The sequence below is a fragment of the Diceros bicornis genome, chromosome 5 (assembly GCF_020826845.1).
Source record: "Diceros bicornis minor isolate mBicDic1 chromosome 5, mDicBic1.mat.cur, whole genome shotgun sequence".
In the NCBI taxonomy this organism is placed as follows: Eukaryota; Metazoa; Chordata; class Mammalia; order Perissodactyla; family Rhinocerotidae; genus Diceros; species Diceros bicornis.
The window spans coordinates 44,710,404-44,734,883 of NC_080744.1; the positions used below are offsets into that span (position 1 = coordinate 44,710,404).

General features: G+C 36.0%; 2 protein-coding genes across 3 annotated transcripts in view; one reads left to right on the plus strand and one right to left on the minus strand.

Annotated features, from left to right (window-relative positions):
• The first annotated feature begins 964 nt into the window (after window positions 1-964).
• On the plus strand, window positions 965-21,442 carry SLC24A5 (solute carrier family 24 member 5). Its single transcript, XM_058541522.1, has 9 exons — window positions 965-1,085; window positions 1,778-1,957; window positions 13,516-13,599; window positions 13,686-13,789; window positions 14,143-14,243; window positions 15,952-16,235; window positions 18,341-18,547; window positions 20,499-20,600; window positions 21,096-21,442. Exons 1-9 carry the CDS (start codon window positions 965-967, stop codon window positions 21,416-21,418), a joined length of 1,506 nt encoding a protein of 501 aa, XP_058397505.1. The 3' UTR covers window positions 21,419-21,442.
• A 212-nt stretch (window positions 21,443-21,654) lies between these two features.
• The window catches only part of MYEF2 (myelin expression factor 2), a 31,015-nt gene continuing 28,189 nt past the window's right edge, over window positions 21,655-24,480 (minus strand). For both annotated transcript variants that reach the window (XM_058541520.1, XM_058541521.1), the window contains one exon: window positions 21,655-22,162. In XM_058541520.1, coding sequence (XP_058397503.1) covers window positions 21,999-22,162 — 164 coding nt within the window. In that variant the 3' untranslated portion in view covers window positions 21,655-21,998. The remainder of the gene's footprint in view (window positions 22,163-24,480) is intronic.

Below are 24,480 nucleotides of genomic sequence, written 5' to 3' on the forward strand. Positions count from 1 at the left end.
CAGAAGCTGTTCTTAGCAGATTACATGCATTCGTTTATGTAACCCTCACCACGACCCAAATAGAGGTGGTACTATAACTTGCCCATTTTGCTGATAGTGGAACCGAGGAGCAGAGAGGTTAAATAACTTGCCCAAGGTCACACAGATAGTAAGCAATGCTGGGACTCAACCCATGTGGTCTGGCTCCAGAGCTTGTGCTGTTAGCCAAGTTACCACACCGCCACAAGTTCTTAACTTCTTGGCAAGCCCTAGTCTACATTTGAACGCTGCCTGCCTTGTCAGATTTGCATCTTAGATAGTAACCTCTGGCAGAGAGCTCAGCTAATCAACCATCAAATATCATCCACTGTCTCCTTAATAGTTCCTGAAGCTGTCGACTTCTCCCCATCCCCACTGTCACTGCTTTGGTTCCAGCCACCGTCATTTCTCTGCTACATTATTGTAGTAGCGTCCTTAGCAACCTTGCTGCCTCCGGCCCTAATTGGAGATGAAGATGAAAAGCCAAAACAGAAATATAAAAGAATGCCCAGCTAGCCAATTAATACGAATTCACCAGCTCCAACGATTTCAAGAAGCAAGAGCTGGAGAGAGAGAGGTGGGAGCAGTTTCAAACTCAGATCCTAACAAATCTACAGGAAGATGAAAGCAGAGCCAGTATGAGGACAGTAAATAAAATCACGCCATAAAGAGCAAGCTGCCTGGATCTGCCCTCAGGGACTGTGGGCCAGGGAGCAGCTGTAGACAAAGATTGTCTGCTCTCCTCACTACCTCCTCCAGCCTCCCTGGGGCCTGGGGCTCCTGATCAGAGAAGTTTGGCTGGCTCCCACCACCCTCCCTCCTGCGCTGGCCCTGCTGAGAAGTGCCCTGGGCAGGGCATTGGGCAGGAAGGAGAGTCCTCACATGATCCAGCTTAATCCTTTTCTCCCTTCCCAAAGCTGCATGCTGCGGTAAGAACGCAGCAGAAATGCAGACAAAAGGGAGCCCAAGGTGGGCGAGAAGGGCTCTGCTGCTCGGCGTCCTCTGGGCTACTGCACACCTGCCTCCCCCGGGTGCCTCCCTGCCCCAGCGTCTCCCAAGGGCCTCAGGTAGGTGGACACTGGGGTCAGCTACCCCTGCTGCTGCCATCATATGCGGATGAAGGGACAAAGAGAAGGACATTCTCACTTGACTCACTTTTGCTTATGTTTCCTGCTATTTTTACTCTGATTTTTAGCATTTGGAAGGATATCAAACACTTTTGATCCCTCAAATAAGTTCTCAAAGATAGCTCCGAAATAATTCACAGACATCATGGAGCAGGCTAGTCTCCGGGTTTTATTGCCGGAGACTTCATCATGAAAAAAAATCTTCCATCCTAGAAATTTTCTGCAACAGTAGATGATTCTTTGCAGGCCTGTGGACAACTTGGGCTCTGAAATGGGAAAATGAAATGGTACAGATATTAGAAGTCTTTGCCATCAGACATATAGTTTCTACTTGAGGAGGAAGAGGGGTTCAGAATTCCCTTTTAGAACTAAAGCAGACATTTCTTTCTTTATTAAAGAAATGCTTTATTTCCCTAAAGCACTTTCTTTCAGGCCCCAAAGACTAATTTTTTTAAGGATCTACAACTATATCATTATAGTTTTCAACTATATCATTATACATTTTCACCGGGGCTCTTTAAATTCCACCCAGATACCCTACACTTAACAGTTTTCTCAAGGAATCTCTCTTTGTGGGCTTGGAATGTGTGACTCCAACACCCTTCAAACTTTCGCCTCCTTTTCCTCACCAGGAAATAGCACCCAATGTGTTATGTCTTCATCATCAGAGTTTCCTGAAGGGTTTTTCACAAAACAGGAACGCGCAGAGGGTGGCATCATCATCTACTTCCTAATTATCCTTTACATGTTCATGGCCGTGTCTATTGTCTGTGATGAGTACTTCCTACCCTCCCTGGAAATCATCAGTGAATGTAAGTGGCTGGAAATCTCCCCTCTAACCTTCCAGAATGGTTGTGCCACACCTAAGTGGCCGTCTTTAAAACAGCTCAGTGACAATTCTGTCCATGTCAACTGGCTGCAGAGCACTGACTTCTGTGTCATGGGGTCCTGTGTCTTAAGGAAGTGGCTTGTGTGTGGTTTTTAATCTTTAATTAAGTTCCCAGCAATTATTACTATCCTGCCTTGCCTAGCTCCAGAAACTTTCCATTTGTCTACTGCACTGCCTGGCTGTTAGTAAACTGTTCTGAGTTTTCACATACATGCACTTGGTATATACTCCTAATATAATGGACTCCTAATACTTGCCATTTTATACTTTAAGAAAATTTTTCATTTTTACTGTAAAATTGCTATAACTTTTTAAAAAAAAATAGAGGATAAACAAATGCCATTAAGGACCACCATCCCCCCTCTTCCTTTCCCAGCCTCCTGCCAGTAAGGAAACTAATTGATGCTTATGAACCAATAAATAAATAAATAAGTCCTGCATCCTAGGTAAGGTGACCTCAGCCATCAGATAATTGTAAATTCAGTTATTAAAAGTTAAGCTCAGTTACTGGTTTCTGAAGATAAGATCTGCCAGTGCAAGCCACTGGGTTTTATTCCTTCAGCCGTGTACATTGCCCAGAATTCTGAGCAGAGGTCTTTCACTGGTGCACTGGTCCCTGAAATCAGGGTATTAGTGATGTTCTAGGCCAAACACCCTAGGACCTAAAACAGGACCTGGCAATAGTGGAGGCACTCAACACATATTTGTTTAATAAAAAAATTTAGAGAATAAGTCAGCATATGTTTATTGTAATTATTATTATTTAACTTAAGTAGATGTAAATATATATTTTCTTACATTGACATTACATTTTACATTGACATAGACATTTTTCCTTAATAGAGATTAAATTAACATTTAACGTAGTATTTTTACTTAGACTGATGAAATACAAGAAAAATAGAAGAAAAAAGTAAAACCACCCACATTTCCATCATCCAGAGATTCCCAGTTACCATTTGGTGTATTTCCTTTCAGTCTTCTGAATCATGGTATAGATATGGTTTGAAGTCTTTTTCTTTTTCCACATATTTTATTGTGCACATCTTCCCTTATTATTAAATACTCTTCAAAAACATGATTTTTATTGGTAGCATGACAGTTCACGATTCTGTAAATGATTTGAGCACCTAACACTGGTTTTTATGCATAGTAGGTACCCCGTAGAAATTTATCATAATCTTAAAAATTATTGATCTCATTAAATATTTGATTCGTTTTTTAATTTCTTTGTTGTAAATAATGTTATGCCTGTACTTATACAAAGTCTTTGCAAACTTCTCTGATCATTTCCTGGTAAAGATGCAGAGCTCTGCATATTTTAAGGTTTATCTTACACATTGCCTAAAGCAGTTTGCAAAGGATGTGCCAACTTAAACCTCCAAAATGTGTGGTAGCCTCCCTTCTAGAAAACCACAAATAATATCATTTTAAATGTCTTGTTAATGGCTTTAAAATGGAACTTCATTTTATAATATTTGCATTTATCTTATTATTTGTGAGGTTGAATATTTTATATGTTTATTGAAATTTGTGGTTTTCCTTCTGTGCTTTTTTGCCCATGTTCTAATTGGGGGATATTTGTCTTTTTCTTATTGATTTCCAAGACTTTTTTTTAAATATAAGGATATTAACCATTTTTCTAATATAATTTTTACATCATATGCTTTTCCGTGGTTTTTTGTTTGCTTTTGTATTTTGTGTGTTTATCACATTGAAGTTTACATATTTTTTAATAAATTTATAAATATTTTCTTTTGGTTTTATACTTAGAAAGACCTTTTTATCCCTAGGTCAGTCAGAAAAACTGTCATATTTTCTTTTACTTATAGTTTCTTTTCTTTTTTACATTTATTTGTTTCTTCCACTGAGAATTCGTTTTGCTATAGGATACAATGCTATTTTTTCCAAAAGTTGATCAATTTTCATATATTAAATTCTTACATATAGGTAGATCTGTTTCTATGCTCTCAACTCTGTTGCAATAATCCATTTGTTCATCCTTGTGTCAGTACCACACTTTTAATTAGAAAAACTAAATAGATCATGTCAATTATATAAAACTAAGAAATTTAAAATTCAAGGTACTATATTCCACCTAAAATCTTTATCTTCCTGGAAAATAAAAAAAATCACTTTTTTTTTTTTGGCTTTCACCTTTTCAATGATTTGACTGAAAGAATAAATCCATCAAGAATTTTGTTTATAAAAAATTGTCTTGGGAGTGATAAATAAATAACTTTTCTAGCCCTGCAGAAGAAACTACTGCATTAAAATTTAGACTGTTACTTCAGAATAATCTTCATTAAGTGACTTCATAGAATATCTATAATAATGACTTCCACCATGCCACTTGTAGAACTACTTTGAAACATCATCAGCAAACATGCATTTCTCAAGTGGATTGCTCTTTGCTCTGCAATATAATACAGCAGCTATTATGGATGTGTGATTGATGGATGCCTACACCACTGCCAAATCTTCTTCAGCCACTAAGAATTGACCCTGGTCTTGAGTATTGAAAGCACTGGCAACAAAATGAGATAGAAGTAGTGCTAGCTCGATTCATTTTTAAATGCCTATAAATTAATTCTGTCATTTCTCTTTTCAAGGTCTAGCATGGTCTCATCCAAATTAGGACATCAGCAATAAAAAACAATTTCCCTGGAATTTGTTTACATCCATGGAAACTGGCTTCAGAAAAGTCTGCAAATGCTTTACATTTCCTGATAGTTCTTTGATGAACGTTGAGTTCTACCCATTTTGTCAACAAATAATTATTAATATAACCCTCAAAACAGTTTACTGGAACATCTCACAATATATCAGAGTGTTATTATTTATTTATTAGTTATCATAAAACAACTATGAAAGACCAAACATAGTTCTAACTTAAATATACATATGGTTTCATTTAGTCTTCACAAAAACACTACAAAGTAAAGACTATTAGGTTGATTTTACTGATGAGGAAATTGAGGCTGAGAGGATAGGTAATTTCTCAAAACTACACAGCCAGTACACGGTGAGCCCCAGCCCCTAATGGCAAAAGCCAAGAACGTTCTCAACTGCTGTATAATATAATTTTACATATCCTTGTTTGAGATTAGCTGCCATAATATGGTTGTTTCAGAAGAACTGTTCTATTTGAACAATCTTAAAAGGTGTTTTCCTCCCAAGGGCACTGGAAATTTGACCAAAAAAATACATCAAATACCCATCGTAACTATGGAGGGAGTATACTACAAAATAAAGAGAATTCAATGAGTTACTTAAAAAAATCAGTTTAGATTTTTGGCAACCTACAGAGGTTGCGAATTAATGTTATAAACACTTACCCACAATAATTAGACTCTGAGGTTTAAACATTTTGTCTAAGATATACATGAGATCATAGTATAGTACTATGGAACCGAATCATCACATATGAGGCAATGACTTTCTGTAGGGGACATGTTCTGAGTCCCAGCCTAGAATACCATGGTAGAATTGGCAGGTCCCTGGCCCACCCCAGCCCTGTCACCCCATTACACCTTCCTCTAATCACTAGCAGTGGTTCATTTGGTCAGCAGAAGGGTCTTCAGCAAGGTGAAGACCAGAAGAGGCTCAGGACTGGAAACTCTGGGCAGAGGACAAGCTGGAGGTGGTGGAGAGCCGAGCCTCTTGCTGACACCCTGGCCAGGCCCTAGCTCACCCAAGCAAGTGCTTTCTCTTTCTGTAGCTAAATATGTTGGTCTGGCAATTTCCTCTAGAGCCGCCATCACATGAGACTTCCAGCAAGGATCTTTCCCTTCCACTTGCTCTATCCATGATCATAAAAGTCACACAACTTCTCCTCCCCTCTCAACACTGGAAAAGCAAGCACATACCTCTATTAGGCAACCTGAGACATTTTGCTTAACTGTGTAGAACCAATACAAGAAAATGCTGTTGCTATACTCCCTTCCTCTAATCCTATCCTCTTTTTTATCCCCTTAGATTCTTTAGGAAAAGAGGCTAATGATGATTCTTTGAACACAGAAAGAATCTGAAGTGAGATTAATCTACATTAGACAGGGAATAGAAAATCACACTCTGGTTGTCCAAGACATCTTATCTTTAGATTAAGACCTGGTTTCTGTGGTGTGAAATAGGATGAGGATACAGGGGAAGAGGTTAAAAGATGTCATCACAAGGGTGAACATGGTCTGAGACCAAGTTAGAGCTAAGGGAGCTAGAGGTAATGGGGCAAAGAATGAACCTAAGGGGAGCCCCTCCTCCTCACCAGTTGTGCCACTCTAGACCTGTACTGAGTGGACACTCTAAGCTATATGTGTGTGTGTGTGAGAGAGAGACAGAGGCAGAGGCAGAGACAGAGATAGAGGATTCCAAACAACAAGGAAGAAAGGGGAGCCTCTGAGGTATCTGGTCATTGATATAAGCCTGACTTAAACCTTTGCCTAAAATTCCCATGCTTGCTTTGTAAAGTTAGTCACATGACCTTGTAGTCATATCTGGTATCACTTGCTTGGCGCTTTTTCCACTTTGTTGTACATCTCTACTATATACTTGCTGAATGGTCTATGACAATGTTGAGAATCCTTGGAGGTGCTGGAGAGGGAGAATGCTATTATATGCTAGAGCGCCATTCTACTAAAGTGAAATGGTTGAAAGTGTCCGCGTGGAGCCAGAACAGCCTAGGTTCAAATCCTGGCCCCATCATTTACTAGCTTGGGCAAAGTGCTGAACTTCTCTCTGATCCAGGTATCTCAGCTGTGCAACGAGGGTAATTAGAGCTCTTAGTTCCTAGAACTGTGTGCCACACATATGAGGAAATACCAGAGAACTGCTTACCAAGGACCTAGCACACAGTAATCATTCAGTAATGTTCATTATTCCACAGGAACAGACTATAGAGATTAGAATCCTTGACTCAAGAAAGGTGAAAGTGGAGCCGGTGAATGATCAAAGTCAATATGAGTATGTTTAGGGCAAATATCACATCTAGGGCGCACCTGCTAGAGCTTGAAGACCAAGTAAGGCAAATAAAAGCAAGTACTACTTCACAAGGTAGGGAGTAAGTTCATGAACTCCATTCCTTTATTTGATCTAACAATCCATGTGGCAACTTTAAACTATACCTTAAAGATCTCTGGAATATTCTGTTTAGAATTCTTCCTATTTCTTTCACATTAAAATCCATACCATTTTATTCCATCTTTAGCAATCTTTTATTGTTTAAAAAGTGATATCTTTAAATTATAGTTAAATATAAATTAATATATTATATAAATTTAAAATATAATACAAACTATATTAACTTATAGCCCAAGTAGGACTTTTATCTCTGCCCTCTATAAGCAGTTCATTGTTAGAAACACAAAAGTTCAGCATAAAACCAAAACAAATTCTATTTACATATCTTTTTGATACATAATGAGGATCTCCTAGAGTTATTTAACCATTGTGTAGAGCTACTTTCTTTACCTTTTTCCAACTTAACTACCTAGAAAACTGAGAACTCCTTAGGATTGGTACTTGCTATAGCCCACAGTCCACAATGAGCTAGTTGTCAAACTTTTCTTTTTAAATGTTATACTAATATACTATTTGGTTAGAAATTCTAACCCCTGCACCATGCTGATCCTTTGAGGTACAACGTGTCTTAAGTAAAAATGATCTTAATAAGGTTTTGGGTAAACACACTTAAATAAATTATTTACTTTTTTATTAAAAAATTGTTTTTACTCACTCTGCTTTGAACTAATATTTGCCCATGTTCTACTTTATGTTTTGGAAACAGACAATAAGAAAGAAATGCAAGTTTTAATTCCAGGTAGAATTGGTTCTAAATTGATAAAATTGAAAGGGAGTTGAATAATTCTGTGAGTATGGCATTTGGAGAGCCTACAGTTTCAGGGGATTGTTTGATTCTTAATCCTCATGAAATTTACAGAGGCAGAGCCTTCCCAAAGAACAAAGAATCTAAGAATAGTGCTTCCTCCCTGCCACACAGCACTCATCCTCCTCTTAAGAGCATTTTCATCATCTTTGTTTTTCTTTTCTCTCTGATGTAAATTTTGGTCCCCTTGGATTGCATCTAAATTTACCTCAGGCATATAGATCTAAATAAGTGCCAAGTCGTCTGGATATTACCAGGATGCTGTTGCAAGAACTAGCATTGGTAATCATAATCATAATAAAGCTACATATTAATCTCTTCACTTTACCTACATGGATAATGGAAAGAGCAGCTTTTTGAAGTCAAAAAGACCTAGGTGCCCATCCCAAATCTGCAATTACTACCTTTGTGACTTTGGGCAAGTTATGGAACCAAAACTCAGGTAATTGTGAGGTTTGGAGATAAAATGTCTTACACATGTTTTCGATGATAGGCTTAGGCAAGGTGGCAATCCATGGTACTATTACAGCTGTTAGATTGGGGGTGCGAGGAGTCCTTCTTTTTCAGTAGAATCAGGCCTTTAAAAGCATGCTACAGTGTTTCAGAATTTATTCCATCATAGCTCAGACAAAATGTGAGGTGGCAACTATAAAGTACTCAAATTGTTTTTATTTATTGTTAAAAACATCACAGAGCAAACACATGCAGTTGTGCAGTGAAAGGCTAGGCATTTATTCCAACAATGCAGACTTTACTCAAAATATTTCTAGAAATATATTTGAAATTAATGTCAGAACCAGTTTTGCAAATTATAAAAAACACTGGTTTGCAGTCACACTTCATTTTGGACCCAAAATAGAATTACTCAGCATGACTACCCACCCTAGTCACTAGAGTTGGGTCTGAATGACTTTTGATTGTTTCTAAAACTCTAATCCATTCACAAAGCATCAAAATTTCCTATCATTGAGGACTTGTTAAAATTGTGCCAGAGGATACCAAACTGCCTATAGCCTTTGGCTGTAACTTTACCAAAATGTACATTGTGAAAAGGACTGGAAATACACTAAAATGATAGCAGTGATTAAAATACAATGGTAAAGTCTAAGTGACTCTTCCTCCATTTTCCCCTCTGTCTTCTAAATTTTTAATTATGTAGTATTTTATTATTATAACAGGAATTTAACAATAAAAAGTGGTATAGAGGGCCAGCCTCAGTGGCCTAGTGGTTAAGTTCGGTGCACTCTGCTTCAGTGGCCTGGGTTTGGTTCCCTGGCACAGACCTATACCACTCATCTGTCAGTGGCCATGCTGTGGCAGCGGCTCACATACAAAAAGAGGAAGATTGGCAGCAGATGTTAGCTCCAGGCAAATCTTCCTCACCAAAAAAAAAAAGAAAAGTGGTATAGAGTCTTGAGGCATAGAATTCATATTCTACATTTTGAGTAAATGTTGATAAAATTGGAATATACTTAAAGATTGTGTAGTCCAAATCTCCATTTTACAGAAGACAAAATACAAGTCTTGTCTAAATTTGTCTAAAGTCTCATACTAAGTTACTAGCAGAGCCAGAATCCAGGTCTCCATTTTAGTTTAAAACTCATCCTTCTACATTATATTTCCGGAAGGGGATTTTCAAAACTTTATAAACTTTCCAACACGGCATTATAGAACACACTTAAGAAAAAGTCACGAGTTTTAGTAATCAGTTCATTATCATAAAGTTGCACTTTATATAAACAACATAATGCTTTCTAAACCTATAAAGAAAACTCACCTTGACCGTTTCTACTATCTCCTGAAGGAAATGTGATTTTTCCTTCAAAGTAATGGTGGGGGGAGAGGCAGGAAGTAATAGCTCTGGGGAAGAAAATACGAGAACAATTTATCTTTAATAATAAACTAAAGCAGAGAGAAATGCTACCTAAAGGTCAGTGAAGACAAAGCCAGTCTATTCTAAAGTTCAAAGGTATAAACCATTTTACAAAATATGCTTAGAACCCTAAGATGTAACTTGTTAAAATATCTTTGAAGTTTTACACATCCATCTACACAGTTCCTTTCATACACTTTCCTTTCATAACTCAATTAGAGCCCAGTGAATAGCAACAAGCTTTACTGCTACTGCCTTTTAATAGTGAAAGTGTTTGAAAGGGCCACCTATTTTCCTACCTTGCAACAGCCCAATAGATCACATTCTCTCTCTTGAGGTTGAATTTTTCTAACGAAGCATTCTTCTGCTAGCATTAAATGAAGATTGGTCATTCACTCTTCAGCTGCACCAAGTTGGGGCAGTTACTTCAAGATAAAGCATTTTGTTCTCTTTCAATTTCCTCCACATGTTATCTAGCCCTGATTTGATTTGAGAAGAGAATTCATGATAATATCCAATTTCACCAAATTTATACATTCTCTGGAATATGCTGGAAAACTTCCAAAGTATTCCTGACTCCCAGTCACTATTTTTTCCCCTAGGAAAAAAATGAAATGGGTTAGTCACATGCCAGTGCCACGAGGCACGGAAAAAAGTAACTCCATCACCCACCATGTTATAATTGGCCTGCCTAAGTGCCATTCTTGTATTGGGTCTCTGTGGTGAAAGAGAAATAGCACTGGACTTAAAACCAATAGACTTAGGGTTTATGCCCTAACTCCTCACATTTAAGATCCTTACTATCCATGTAACTTTGAGTTACTTAACTCCCTGACCTGTTTCTTTATTCAAAAAATGGAAATACCACCACTCATATCTGAGGATAGTTGAGATTATTAAATTATGCATATGAAAGTGAATTGTATATTATGAATGTAAGATATTTACTTCATTTCTAAAGTGAAAAAAGTTAATCAGTGCAACATACTTTATCTTGTTCTATGTTAAATTTTATGGCCAATTGGTCTTACTATACATCACAGAGCTGTAATAAGTGTTTATATATGTATATACATAAAATCTCATTCTAACCGGTAAAAGAAATGCTATGAAATATGTTACACAAAATATTACTTCTCTCCCTTCATTAGTCACTGCAGGTAGATGTTCATCAAGCAACATGACCAAAGACAAATACTGAGGAATAGGATGGAGAGCCTGGGTTAGATCATTCCAACTACCCTGAGAGGACTTTTCACAATGGAGGCTTAACAGGTGGCAAAACCACTCAGACTAGAGCTGGTTGGGCCTCTGAGACCAAATAACCCCAAGATAAAAAGGATGACTGGGGCTGGTATCACCAGCAGGCAGTATGTGGATGACTTTCCAAGCACTTTCCATATCTTTCAGAATAAAAGCCAAAGTCTTTAGCAGGATCCACAAGGTCTTACATGATCTGGCCACCCATTACCTTTGACCTTATCACCTACTGCTATCCCTTCACTCACTTTATTCCAGACACACTGGCCTTTTTCTATTTCTTAAACACACAGGCTAGCTTCCACCTCAGAACCTTTGCACGCACTCCTTCTGCCTGGAATCCTCTTACCCCAGCTGTATGTGTGGTAGCTTCCTCACCGTCAAGTCTTTAGTTGTTACCTTCTCTGTGAAGTTCTTTATGGTTATCCAATCTAAAATTACAATCCTTCCTCCACGACATTTTACATCCCTCTCCTTGCTTTTGCTCCTTGCCACTTCTCACTAACTTAACACATAGTTTGTCTGTTCCCTCTCACTAGAATTAAAGCTCCAAAAGAGCACAAACATTTGTCTGGTTTTTCTGCCATATTCCTAGCACATAAAAAAGCATCTGGTATAGTAGGTATTCAGTAAGTGTAGTAAATAAATGAATAATAGCCAAATGTTCCAATTATCAACGGCTGCTTAACAAATCACCTCAAATTTAGTGACTTAAAACATTTTATTACCCCTCACAGCTTTGGGGGTTTACTGGACTCAACTAGGTGGTTCTTGCACAGGTGTGTCATGCAGTTCTAGTCAGAATAGAAGACTGGAATTATCTGAAAGCTCCCTCCCTCACATGTCTGGTGCCTGGGATGAGAAGATTCGAAATTTGGAGGCTGAAACAGCAGGGGTTCCTCAGGCATCTCTATTTCTATACAGATACGGGCTCTTCATAAGGTCTCCCCAGTATGGCAGTTTCAAAGCAGCCAGAGTTTTTATGTGGTGGCTTAGGGCTCTAAAGCAAATGTCCCTAGGGAGAGAACCATGAGAAAGTTTTGTCACCTTTTACGTCCTAGCCTTGGAGATATTATAGCTCTGCCATACTCTGATTGTCAAAGGAGTCACAAAGGCTCATCTACAAAGGCTAATCTAGACTCAGGAGGACACATAAACACCACCTTTTATTTTTTGACAAGGAATGAAAAGATTCTGGAATAACATGTGAACAGAAACATTGTAGCCATTTTTGTAAATACAATCTGCCACACTGAGGAAAAAAAGGAATCAGTAAGGTCAAATGCAGATGTCCCTCCCAGCAGAGAAGTAGAACATGAGGTGGACCTGAGAGTGAGCAACAGGAAGTGGTCCCCACAGGCAGGAAGTAATAAGGAAATATTGACCACAGGTGACAGGGACTCAACCAAACACACCGGAGTTTGAGGGTCCGGGAAGACTGGAGTGTCAAGAATCAAGAGGTACAGTAAACAATAAACATCAACCAAAAGTTGCTATCAAGAGCCCTGGAAACCTGAATTTTAGTTCTAACTTTGACACTTTGTGACCTAGGGCAAATAATTTAACGCCCAGCATGCTACTTCTATTGGCTTTTAGTCTACCAGCAAAGCCTGGTTGGGAATTTCTGGTGCAACTGTGTCTCAGCCTTCCCAAAACAAGGTAGTTTCTTCAACATGGCTTGCTCCTTTCCTTCCATAGAAGGTTCCTTAGCTCTAAAATTGAAAGGCCAAAAATTTCGTAAGACTCTCAGCCCATCAATCACTGAGAATAACGGATTTGAATGCTTGTAAGTTTGGGGGATATACACAAATTATTTGAATAGAATTTTCTTATATTTGCTACTCTAGAGCAAAGTTTTAATGGTTCCATGTTTTAAATCAATAGACTATAATCAATAGACTATAATTAAACTTTATTTGGTTTTTAGTTAATTACTCGCATTTGTATTTAGACATGGTTGAAATTGCCAATTTGTGAATAAGCTCCTTAATTCAGCTTCATTTATAGATCTTAAAAACTACCAATATTCACTTTTTCTCCCCTTTCAACTTGGATTAGGATACCTGAACTACCTTATTTTCTCAGCTCCTATTGGAGCACTGTTGTCAGTGTGATTTTGAAGTTGTGCTGTTGCTACACACTTAGCAGCCCTACAGCTAGAAAGGAATCTTTTCCGGGTCCTAAAAGATCCCAAATCTTGGCACTCAGAATACTGAGTTGCAGCATAGCTCCAAGTCTCCTGACCTCTCTCCCTTTCTACAGAAGCATTAAGTAGCGAATTCATAAAGAAAGCAAAACACGGGATGCCTCTATTTTTTTAACCTGCATGTTTTATTTTCCCAGTTGAAGTCAATATTAGGGCTTTTCTGTGAAGCTGTAGCTTTGAATAACTATTGTATTTAGTTATAAGGACACACTCTCTCATTTGTCACTTTACCAGGCATAACATAATTTCATTTGTCTTTAGCCCTTGGATTGTCTCAGGATGTTGCAGGTGCAACTTTTATGGCAGCCGGTAGTTCAGCTCCTGAATTAGTTACTGCTTTCCTAGGTAAATATTGCTCCTTATATTTTTTGCTTACTCGACGTGATTTTATCTTCAAGTCAACACTAACCTAGCTACTATCTTGCTCATAGGTGTATTTATCACAAAGGGAGACATCGGTATTAGCACCATTCTCGGATCTGCAAGTTATAATCTCCTTGGCATCTGTGCAGCCTGTGGCTTGCTATCTAATGTGGTGTGTAAGAAAACTTGATTCAACAAAATATATTGTCTGGACAAATTATAAGAACTGTTTATAGTCTACAATAAACAAGGCACTAGTATTGTGTTCAATCAAATTTATTAATCAGTAGAAAAACAACATGTATTCAATTCAAAGTTAACCCACAAATAGCTTTTGGTCAAATTTATGAAAATCAAAGTAGGTTTTTTCTTAAAATTTTTCTTAAAATTCCTTTTTCTCTTAGCAATATGCAAAAGATAACAATATCTAGCTACAAATATACAAACAATTTTAGTATTACACTAAGCACATACTTGAAGAAGTTACAGTGTAACGGAAAGAGTAAATTAACTATCCCTTCACAGGTTTCAACGATATCATGTTGGCCCCTATTCAGGGACTGTGCAGCATATGCGATCAGTGTAGCGGCAATTCTTGGCATAATATTCGACAACCAGGTTTATTGGTAAGCTTGAAATAGTCATTACTCTTATGTAAAACAGAATTACATAGGGGATTTTATGAAATTCGGATGGTTTAGTAACATTTTTTTCAGAAATGTTATTTCAGTCACTTATCAGTTTTCTGAGCTAACTTCCTCATCACAATTGGTTGAGTTCTTCCTTCTTTGCAATTTCTTTTTAATCACGTCAGTCTCCTTTTTTGTCTAATTACTGGATATTACCACCTTTCCTTCTCCCCACTGACTGCCTGTTCAGAAAGTCTCCCAACTTTTGTTGTCCCTTAAAGCCCCAACAGTCGGCTTTTTCATCTATTGGGTTATTGTTGACTTTGCCTCAGTTAGAAGTGGTCATGGTCACAAGATTAGAGAGAGAAGATGATGGAGGAAATAAAAGAAGTCGCTTTAAATGCCCCCAACTTTCTCTCTGATGTTCACTTAGCAAGAGGAACTATAGCCTTCTTCCTCTGAGAACCAACAATGTTTATGTTTCAATATTAAAAATTGTTTGCTTTCCTTGTAATCTCCCTGTGCCTTGCTGTTCCAAGAAAATGAAAAAGGGGGTGACTTAGTGGACAAATAACTTTCTCAGCTAATAAGCACCAAGTACCTATTAGGTATTTATCACTATGCTAGGAATCATAAGGGATAAAGAAATGTAAAACACACAGCCAAAGAGGTTGTGCATTGCACAATGCCAGAGGACACCAAAAAAACAGAAAACAATGTAAATGGCACCCTCTGGAGTACTACAACTTAGCAGCCCTGCATAATACCAGCTATCAAGAAACAAAATCTAGCAGTGAGCAAAATCTCTAAATGAATCATCCCAAAGAAAGACTGTTGGTCACAGTAGGGATCCTTCTGAGACTCAGCAGTTGTCTGTAAGGAGACGGTGACTGTGAAAGTACCTAAGCTAATGCTCCCTCCATTGGGGAAATCAAGAACTCGGTGCTTTCAGCTGGAGCAGAGACTTCCTGGCTACAAGGGGTAAATGCAAGGTTCAAATGTGATGCCATTAGCTAACCACAATTCTTTAAATAGGAAAGCAGAGTATAGGGAAACAGTTCTCGGTGTCTAAGGTAATAATTTTATTTTTGAGAATATCCTTGTTTTCTTGTGAATACAAGCCAAATTCAGTTACATTAAAATCACCAAAAAAATCTCTGTATAGCACCCTGAAAAGCCCCAGCCAAAGTCTAAATCTTCTCAGTATTTTACACAAAATTCCTATACCAGAAAACTTGAATAGACATAGCTGAAATGAACAAATATTATATTCTTTTATAATTATTACATATTTGGGGAATGTATTCTGCCAATAAATTGAGGTGGAAAATGCCCATGACTATTCATTAGTTTCATTTTTATTTTGAAATCTACAATTATTATTATTTTCAAAGCATTTTTTATGCCTACCATTTGGAAGGAATCTACAAATGAAGACAATGAGTTTACAATCCTTTTTTTGTCTTTTGGGTTTTTTGTTTTTGAAACATAGAAAGGACAGTGGCAAGCTATTATCAATAAGTTTCTAATAATGCTGTAACCAAGTTTGGACACATCTATAAAACCAAAATATATCTAGAAATGTTTCTTTGATTGTTCTATTGCTGCATTAGAAAGTTATTAAGCAGACACCGCCCAAAAGCTATTAACTCGAAAACAACTTTTGTTTTTATTTTAAAAACATACAAATTTCTCTAATTTATAGGTATGAAGGAACTTTACTGCTTTTGATATACGGATTATATGTTTTGGTGCTGTGTTTTGACATTAAAATTAACCAATATATTATAAAGAAATGCAGTCCTTGCTGCACCTGTCTTGCCAAAGCTATGGAGGAGAGAAGTGAACAACAGCCACTGATGGGATGGGAAGATGAGGGTCAACCATTCATCCGTCGGCAATCAAGAACTGATAGTGGAATATTTCACGAAGATTCTGGCTACTCCCAGCTTTCTATAAGTTTACATGGTCTTAGTGAGGTTTCTGAAGGTAAGAACCACATCCTGCCCACTATTAAGTCTATGCACTAGAAAAACTTAAGAATCTCATTTCAATGCAGCAAATACTATATATTTATTATATAAATGACACTGGAGATTCAGAGATGATGAAGAGGCAGTTCCCATCCTTAAGAATCTTTCAATACTGTAGGAAAAAACAAAATAGCTAAAATATGAAGGCTTAAGTGCTATAAAGAGAAAGAAATAAAGTGTAACTGGTTCCTAAATAGGACAGATTGTATAAAACTTGATGAGGATGGTTAGACAGGAAAGATTATCACAGAGAAGGGAGCATTTAAACTGAGCCTTGCAGAATAGGTCAAATTTTAACTGATGATGTGATTTATGACTGATCAATAAGTAACAGCTACTGAAGTCTTTATTATGTAAATCATGCAGAGATAAGAGTAAAGTATATTCTATGGAGTGATGCCAAGGAAGTAATATGAGCAAAAGGCCTGCTGAAGTACTAGCATAACTGGAGCACAGAATATGCATAGTAAGGGATCAGAGGAAAGGTGGATAGAAAGGATTAGGATATGAAGGGTCCTAAACGCTAGTGTAAGAGTCTTTGCAGGTTTGTAAGCAGAGAAATTATTAGAACTGAAATACAGGATAAAAGACATGGAGGTCTGTAAGAGGCTACTAAAATAGCTGATGTGTTTGGTAAATGCCTAGACAGAGTGAAGGCAGTGGGAACAATAGAGAACAGAGGTGAGACAATGCACAGGAAGCATCACCAAGACTAGGTAACTGAAGAACTGGATGGGGCCAGAAAAGGGAGCAGCGACAATTCTAAGGCTTTGATCATGACTGAGAAAACGGGAATACCACTTATAAAACCCAGGAATTTAGGTAAAAGGGCTGGTGTGGGGAAAAAGAAGGCAACAGTTGAGTTTTAAATATTTGTCATTTGAAGCAGTAGCAAAACATATAGTTAATATGTTTACTAGGAAGTAAAATTCAGCTGTGGCCAGAAATATAAATTTACGGGTTATTTTTGTATAAAGCGGTTGTATGAAACAGATTCTAAATTTAATTAAGTACACTAGGAGGGAACTTATTCTAATTTACTACCTAAAAAAAATTAAAACATGACTTTTCCCCTTCTTACAAAAATTAGTTTCTAGTCTTTCAGGTACAAAACATATATCTCTAAGTTAAATTTTATAACAAGAAACTCAAAAGAACCAGTCTAAATTTTTTTATTACACTAAAATTATATCTAATATTACTTAATGGCCCATTGGCTGAGGCTTGGCACATTTTTTGTATGAGTTATTTTACTAGCATTAGTTATAATGTGACTTGATCCAATATAGGGGTACATTATTTTGTAAATGCCATATAAACTTCAAACAATTTTAAAGTGAATTCCCATTTTTATCCAATATATTATTATTGTCTTGCACTAACTTAATAAAACAAATTGAATAAAAAACAGACTCAAGTTTTAAAAGTTACACTATAGATTCTATACTAGTTCCTATTTTCTTAAAGGTTCTTTCTAAGAATTGTGAATTCTGAATTTAGTAAATTAATGAACGAAAATAATGAAACAAGCCCCCCAAAATTACTTACAATGAGAATTAGAATGAAATATTCAACTTAATAAAAAGGTTATGCCATAATTATTTTACACTCCCTAAGTATGCATTATCTGATACATAGGGCAGGCTAGAGGCATCATCAGCACTGGCAAGTGGAGAGAACTGGAGAAGATAAGGTACAAGCCAGGTTAATCCCATAAGCAGAAAAAGTTACTAAAGACCATCCACGTTGTAGAAAACCAAGAGATGTCCAACTGATACTTCATAAACATTATTTCTAACATATTTAGCAAATGACTCAAGATATTTTGACGGATTTAAGGCCCCAAATCAAGAAATACTGAGTATCACATTTTACAGTCTGCCCTAAATTCTCAATTACTTTTTTTTTGCCAGCAATATCAGTAACGAGGTATTCAAATGTTTTAAATAGCCTCTTAAAAACTGACACAGCTAATTCATTTCAATATAGCTTCTAAAGGGACATTTCCAACTTAATCAGCCATTTGAGAAAACTCAAAATCATTTAATTTTTCCTCAACAGATCCACCAAGTGTTTTCAATATGCCTGAAGCAGACTTAAAAAGAATTTTTTGGGTACTAACCCTTCCTATTATTACATTACTTTTTCTAACCACACCAGATTGTAGAAGAAAGTTTTGGAAAAATTATTTTGTGATAACTTTTTTCATGTCGGCACTATGGATATCTGCATTTACATATATCCTGGTTTGGATGGTCACAATAACTGGTATGTATCTTAAGTACAAGAGCACAATTTAAAAAGAAAATAATCAGTTGCATATAAGAACTCCATATATTCACTAAAAGTAGTCTAGCTAAGGAGCAAATTTCTTTTTCAGCAAAGACTAAAGATTAGCACTATTTACAAAAAGATTAAATATGAATATACCAACAAGATCATTCAGTTTTGTTAGCTGCATATTATATATCAACTATATTCTCACTATTATACAGCCCAGGGGTACTAGTCAAGGGATCATCTTATAAATGAAATCAAACTCACGGGATATCTTTCTATTATGCTAATAATTAAATCATATTGCATGGGGTCCACAACATACTCTTTATATTGAATTCCATTTCATAATGAAAAATATTGCAAGGTGCCAGTGTTTTGGAAAAATGATGACTGCTCACTGTTTTAACTAGATTACATTTTATTTTGCTTTCTAATATGGCAATATAAACGTACTATGAAATGAGTGAAAAGGGTATAAAATAAAGTTTCATTTTAGGTTTCTACTACCTTCATGATTAAGATTTAACTATTACTACTTGGCCATAATCAGCTCTAGTCCCACAGAATTCCTGGTCCTGAAGGAAAAACTGAATATAAACATAGAACCAAAAATCAGGAATTTCTTCCAAAAAGGTTAACTTGAATGGACTTATACCAGAGGTGAGCAAACTATCACCTGTGTGCCCAAATCAATCAGTCTCTTGTTTTTGCTAGTGAAGTTTTACTCAATACGATCACACCCATTCGTTTACATATTATCTATGGATGCTATCACACTACATTGGCAGAGCTGAATAACTGCAACAGGGACCATATAGCCTGCAAAGCCTAAAATAATTACTATCTGGTCTTTCACAAAAAAAGTTTGCTTATCTCTGACTTTTCCCAAATTAATAAGTGACTTAGAATAGTATGCTTGCAAAAACTAAAATATTTCTTTTTTTTTTTTTTAATGAAGAAGGAAAAGTCCAATTAGCTTGTATATTAAATCTCTCTAGATTTTCTCAGCCAGATTATATTTGACATTAGGAAAGCAGGAAAAGAGCAAAATCAAGTAATAGATCATAGAACAGCCCCCAAGATGATAAATATTAGTGTTATTTATGTACATATGAACTCTAGCAAACCAGGAACAAAAATTAAAAGCCAATTACAATTTCAATATCAATATATAAGCATGCAATAAATATGCTAAAGTTCTTTTAATTGACGTTTTAAGAAAAAAATAAGAAAAGAGATTCTAAAGCAAGTTTTCAATTACAAAATTAAAAGAGCAATTACATGTACTTTTTTTTTTTAACTTCCTTCTGATTCTGTTTCCCAGAACGAATACATTTCTGAAAAATGATGAACGGACATGAAATTTAACAGAAGCATTAATAAATTGGGACCATAGTGTCAGAAAGACTCAAGTAGAACCCTATTTTGTTTTCCTCAGATTTATGGTACTTTCCCAAAGAAAACACTAAATTAAGGTATATCACTAAAGCAAGACTTAAAAAATGTATATACTATGTTAACACATTTACAGTTTAAAAATTGCTACAAACAATTTGCTTAACTCTGACCACTTCAAGAAAATGTTTTAAAAAAAAAAAAGAGAAAATGACCAATCTCATCAGCATATATTAAGCAACAGCCTTGATGAGATAACACTTGGACATCCAAAACTTCTATAAGCCATACCAGGTAGGGGATTACTCCTTGGTAGAATTGTGTCTATTAAATATCTTTAGATATCTGTCATTAAAAATCTGTATTACCTGTGTTACCCAATTTACCAATCTTATTCAAATACTTTGCTAGCTAAAATATAAGTACATATTGGTTCTGAAATCTAAACGTGCCTATTTTCTTTTTGTTCAGGAAGAAAATATCTGCAGAGAATGGTTAGTGAATCTATAATATTTGTAACTTGTAATATCTATGTTTATTACAGGGGAAACATTAGACATTCCAGATACAGTAATGGGACTTACTTTATTAGCAGCAGGAACAAGCATACCAGACACGATTACAAGTGTGTTGGTTGCAAGAAAAGGTAAGAACTAGGTCCCTCAGGAAGCTGCAATGCCCATTCTTCAAGCCTGGCTGAAACACTCAACAAAGGTATCTTTAAAAATATTCATCTCCTCAGTAATGTACTTAGAACAAAAATAAAGAGTGACTCAAGAGGAAGGATTTACTATTTAATAGCAAATTAATTTCACTAAATCTAATCCCCCAAGTAATATTCATCTGAAATGTGCATTAAATTGTAATTAACCACATTAAATTAGAATGAAAAGCAACAAGTAATCTACATACCTTACTGAAAAATGGTTTAATAAATAAAGATAATTATTATTAGATAAATAAACGTTAAGACTTTAAATACTAACCCCCACAAAATTAAAAAATACAAATTAAGTAAGACTTTTGCTCTAATACAACAATTTTCCAAAACCAACAAAGTATCCAGTGTTCTTTTCATGAAGCTTATTAATAAAATACAGTATTGGTATGCACATTTTAACAACATGCTTTTTTTTTGCAGGCAAAGGAGATATGGCTATGTCTAACATCGTGGGATCCAATGTGTTTGATATGCTGTGCCTAGGTGTTCCATGGTTTATTAAAACTGCATTTATAAATGCATCAGCTCCTATAGAAGTGAACAGCAGAGGACTAACTTATATAACCATCTCTCTCAACATTTCAATTATTTTTCTTTTCTTAGCAGTTCACTTTAATGGCTGGAAACTAGACAGAAAGTTGGGAGTAGTCTGCCTATTATTATACTTGGGGCTTGCTACATTATCAGTTCTATATGAACTTGGGATTATTGGAAATAACAAAATAAGGGGCTGTGGAGGTTAATATTAATAGTGTTATGTGGAAAATGCAAATGATGGGGAGGGGCAGAGAAGGAAAACTCCATTTCTTCATTTAAGTCAAATAAAAACTATCCTGAACTCTAGAATCTAAAGCTTACTTACAGTAATTCTTTACCACGAAAGAAAGGAATTTAAAACCAACCAAAATCACATCCTAATTTGTCTGAGCCCTTTCTTTTCAAGGACAATTACATATATAAAACAGAAGTTTTGAAAAAATCACCTGTGTTTTACCTTACAATAAGTTGATAAAAGCTGGGGAAACTTGAACAAACAAATCCCACTAAGTAGTACTGAAAATAATAACAAGAAAATGGCTTATTTCATTAAAAACAGTATAACCATTCATTTAAACTGAATGACCAGACTTGCTGTCTTTAAAAACCCAAACTTGAGATTAACAAAAATCACAGTATATTTAACACTATACTGTTAAAAGCTGGTGGGAGTTTTAAAAGTTCATTTTTACAGCTTTTGTAAGCATAACAGTATTACTTAAAAAATGATTTTTACTAGGATATTCAGCAAAACAGATGTAAGAATGTTCCAACCATGGTCTGAAATTATGCATTACGATCCAATCGAACATCTATTTCTCTGCCACTGATTTTTATGCCATTCATTATTCTGCAGGCTTTTTCAGCTGATTCTGGGGAGTCAAATCTGACTGTTCCACAGCCTTTTGACTTTCCATTCTCCATTTTTATTTCTGCAAACATTACATGACCTGTAAAACAAAAATAATAGCATTACTAGTCACTTTAAATAGGTTCCATTTCACACAAATAGGTGTGAAATTCCTCACAGCCAACGAAGTAATAAGTAACTTAGCTAAAAATGTTAACATTAATGATTTAAAAATAACACATCATATAAGCATTATTCTCATCATTTTATATTCTGAATATAATACAATTCATTTTTAAAGTAATGAATACAGGCATGTTAGACTATACAAAATTAGAAACAAGATAAATTTGCTTAGGATTTAATATTTTACTAAAATAAAAAATTTTATTTTTCACATTAAATTCTTAGTTTCTGAAGTAAATTTTATAGCAATAAGGCAAGCTAGCAAAAAATGCCACCAAGTCACCATGCCCAATAACAAACTTACAAATTTAAACAAAATTATTTTTAGGAAAACTTGTTACTTTCTGCCCAATCTGCCTAATCTCTTTTCCTTCCCTTTTATCCTCCATTTCACTCCTTCATCCCTGCAAACAGTAGCAACTGCCTAGAAATTTAATTGTTACCAGGCCACAGAGGGCCCCACTCATTCTGCTTTTCAACCACAGTGCCAAAGTTACTTATTCAATATTACAATTTGAACTCCAAGTGTAAGAGTGGCATCAAACATGTTATAGAAATAGGCATGGAAGACACATCGCAAATTTAAAATCAACATAGGGAAAAATGGTGATGGTAACAGCACCAAGAAGAACATCAGAGAAGCTTCCAGGAGGAGAAGGAAAATCAGACAATTGTTCTGTATACAGTTAATATTATTGCTGACTCTAGAGACTGGTAGTTGAAATAAATCAATATCATTTATCAAAATACAAAGTGGCCATAAAAATTCATTATGCAAACCAGAACACTTTGGAGAGTAAAAGGGAAAGTTATTAATAATTACACACAAGTAACAGATGTAAGTCAGACTTTACAGACAACTGGGATACATGATCATCCATTTCACAGATTTAGTGTGAGATGTGTGACTACTTACCATAATATTTCCCTCCCCTTGAATATTATAGTTGCCAAATCACTATATGCTAATTTTAGCGGGGCAACAAAATCAGAGGCACACATATTTAGTTCTACAAAGGGAGAAAAAAGGAAGAAGGGGAAGGTATAAGCAGAGGGCTTATCAAAAAATTGCCTAAGCCCTTTCCAGGTGATGGGATCAATTTTTAATCTCGATGCATGATTAAGATATTTTTTCCTGGTTAAATCTTGATCTGAATGATTTCTTACCTACAACCTCCTACACAACTTTTCTACTTTTGTTTTTTCATCCATCTCCTGACCCCACTATTACTGCATTTTTCTAAAACCAAGTGGCAGTATATTACTCACCCACTCAATGCTAATTAAATGGTCCAAGTTAATAAACATAATGCTGAGCCAAAACCATGATCTTGTAACCCAGGCCAAGCAGTCTTTTTTTTTTTTGTGAGGAAGATCAGCCCTGAGCTAACATCCATGCCAATTCTCCTCTTTTGCTGAGGAAGATTGGCCCTTTGCTAACATCCATTACCAATCCTCCTCCTTTTTTTTCCCTTTTTCTCCCTGAAGCTCCAGCAGATAGTTGTATATCATAGTTGCACATCCTTCTAGTTGCCGTCTGTGGGACGCTGCCTCAGCATGGCCTGACAAGCAGTGCATCGGTGCACGCCCGGGATGGGAACCTGGGCCACCAGTGGTGGAGCACACGCACTTAACAGCTAAGCCACGGGGCTAGCCCCCAGGCCAAGCAGTCTTTAACTGTGTTCTAGAAGTTATGAAACAGACTAATCCCCAGAGAAATTATATTTTATTTATTTAAATTTTTTATTTTATTGTGGTCACATTGGTTTATAACATTGTATAAATTTCGGGTGCACATCATTATACTTCTGTTTCTGCATGTTCACCACCCTAATACCAATTACAATCCATCACCACACACATTTGCCTAATAATCCCTTTCACCCTCCTCTCTCCCCCCGAGAAATTATATTTTAATGGTTAAAGTAGATCCAAACAATATGCAACCTACAACTGTTAAGAAGAAAAAACAACAAAAAACAAAAGTACAAACATTCACAAAAATCACATTTTCTAATAAACATCATAAAACGAAACTGGAGACTGCATTTAAAAAAAAAAACAAACACTTTAAAGATAGATGTAGAGCAATTTCCAGAGTCCTCTTAATATCCTGAATGCTGGGATCTGAACAAAAGCAAGTTTAATTAAAGAAGTATACCTTGGTAAATGGCAGCACTTTACAGTGATTTTAAAAAGGACTGTGGAGAATTTTCAAGAGCTTTTAAGGTT

What these genes read in the sequence shown, in the direction of transcription:
- SLC24A5 (XM_058541522.1), top strand. Translation starts at nt 965, where the DNA reads ATGCAGACAAAAGGGAGCCCAAGGTGGGCGAGAAGGGCTCTGCTGCTC. An exon ending in ATTAGTTACTGCTTTCCTAG is followed by an intron (nt 13,600 to 13,685) that starts GTAAATATTGCT and finishes TCTTGCTCATAG; the next exon opens with GTGTATTTATCACAAAGGGA. An exon ending in TTCGACAACCAGGTTTATTG is followed by an intron (nt 14,244 to 15,951) that starts GTAAGCTTGAAA and finishes TCTAATTTATAG; the next exon opens with GTATGAAGGAACTTTACTGC.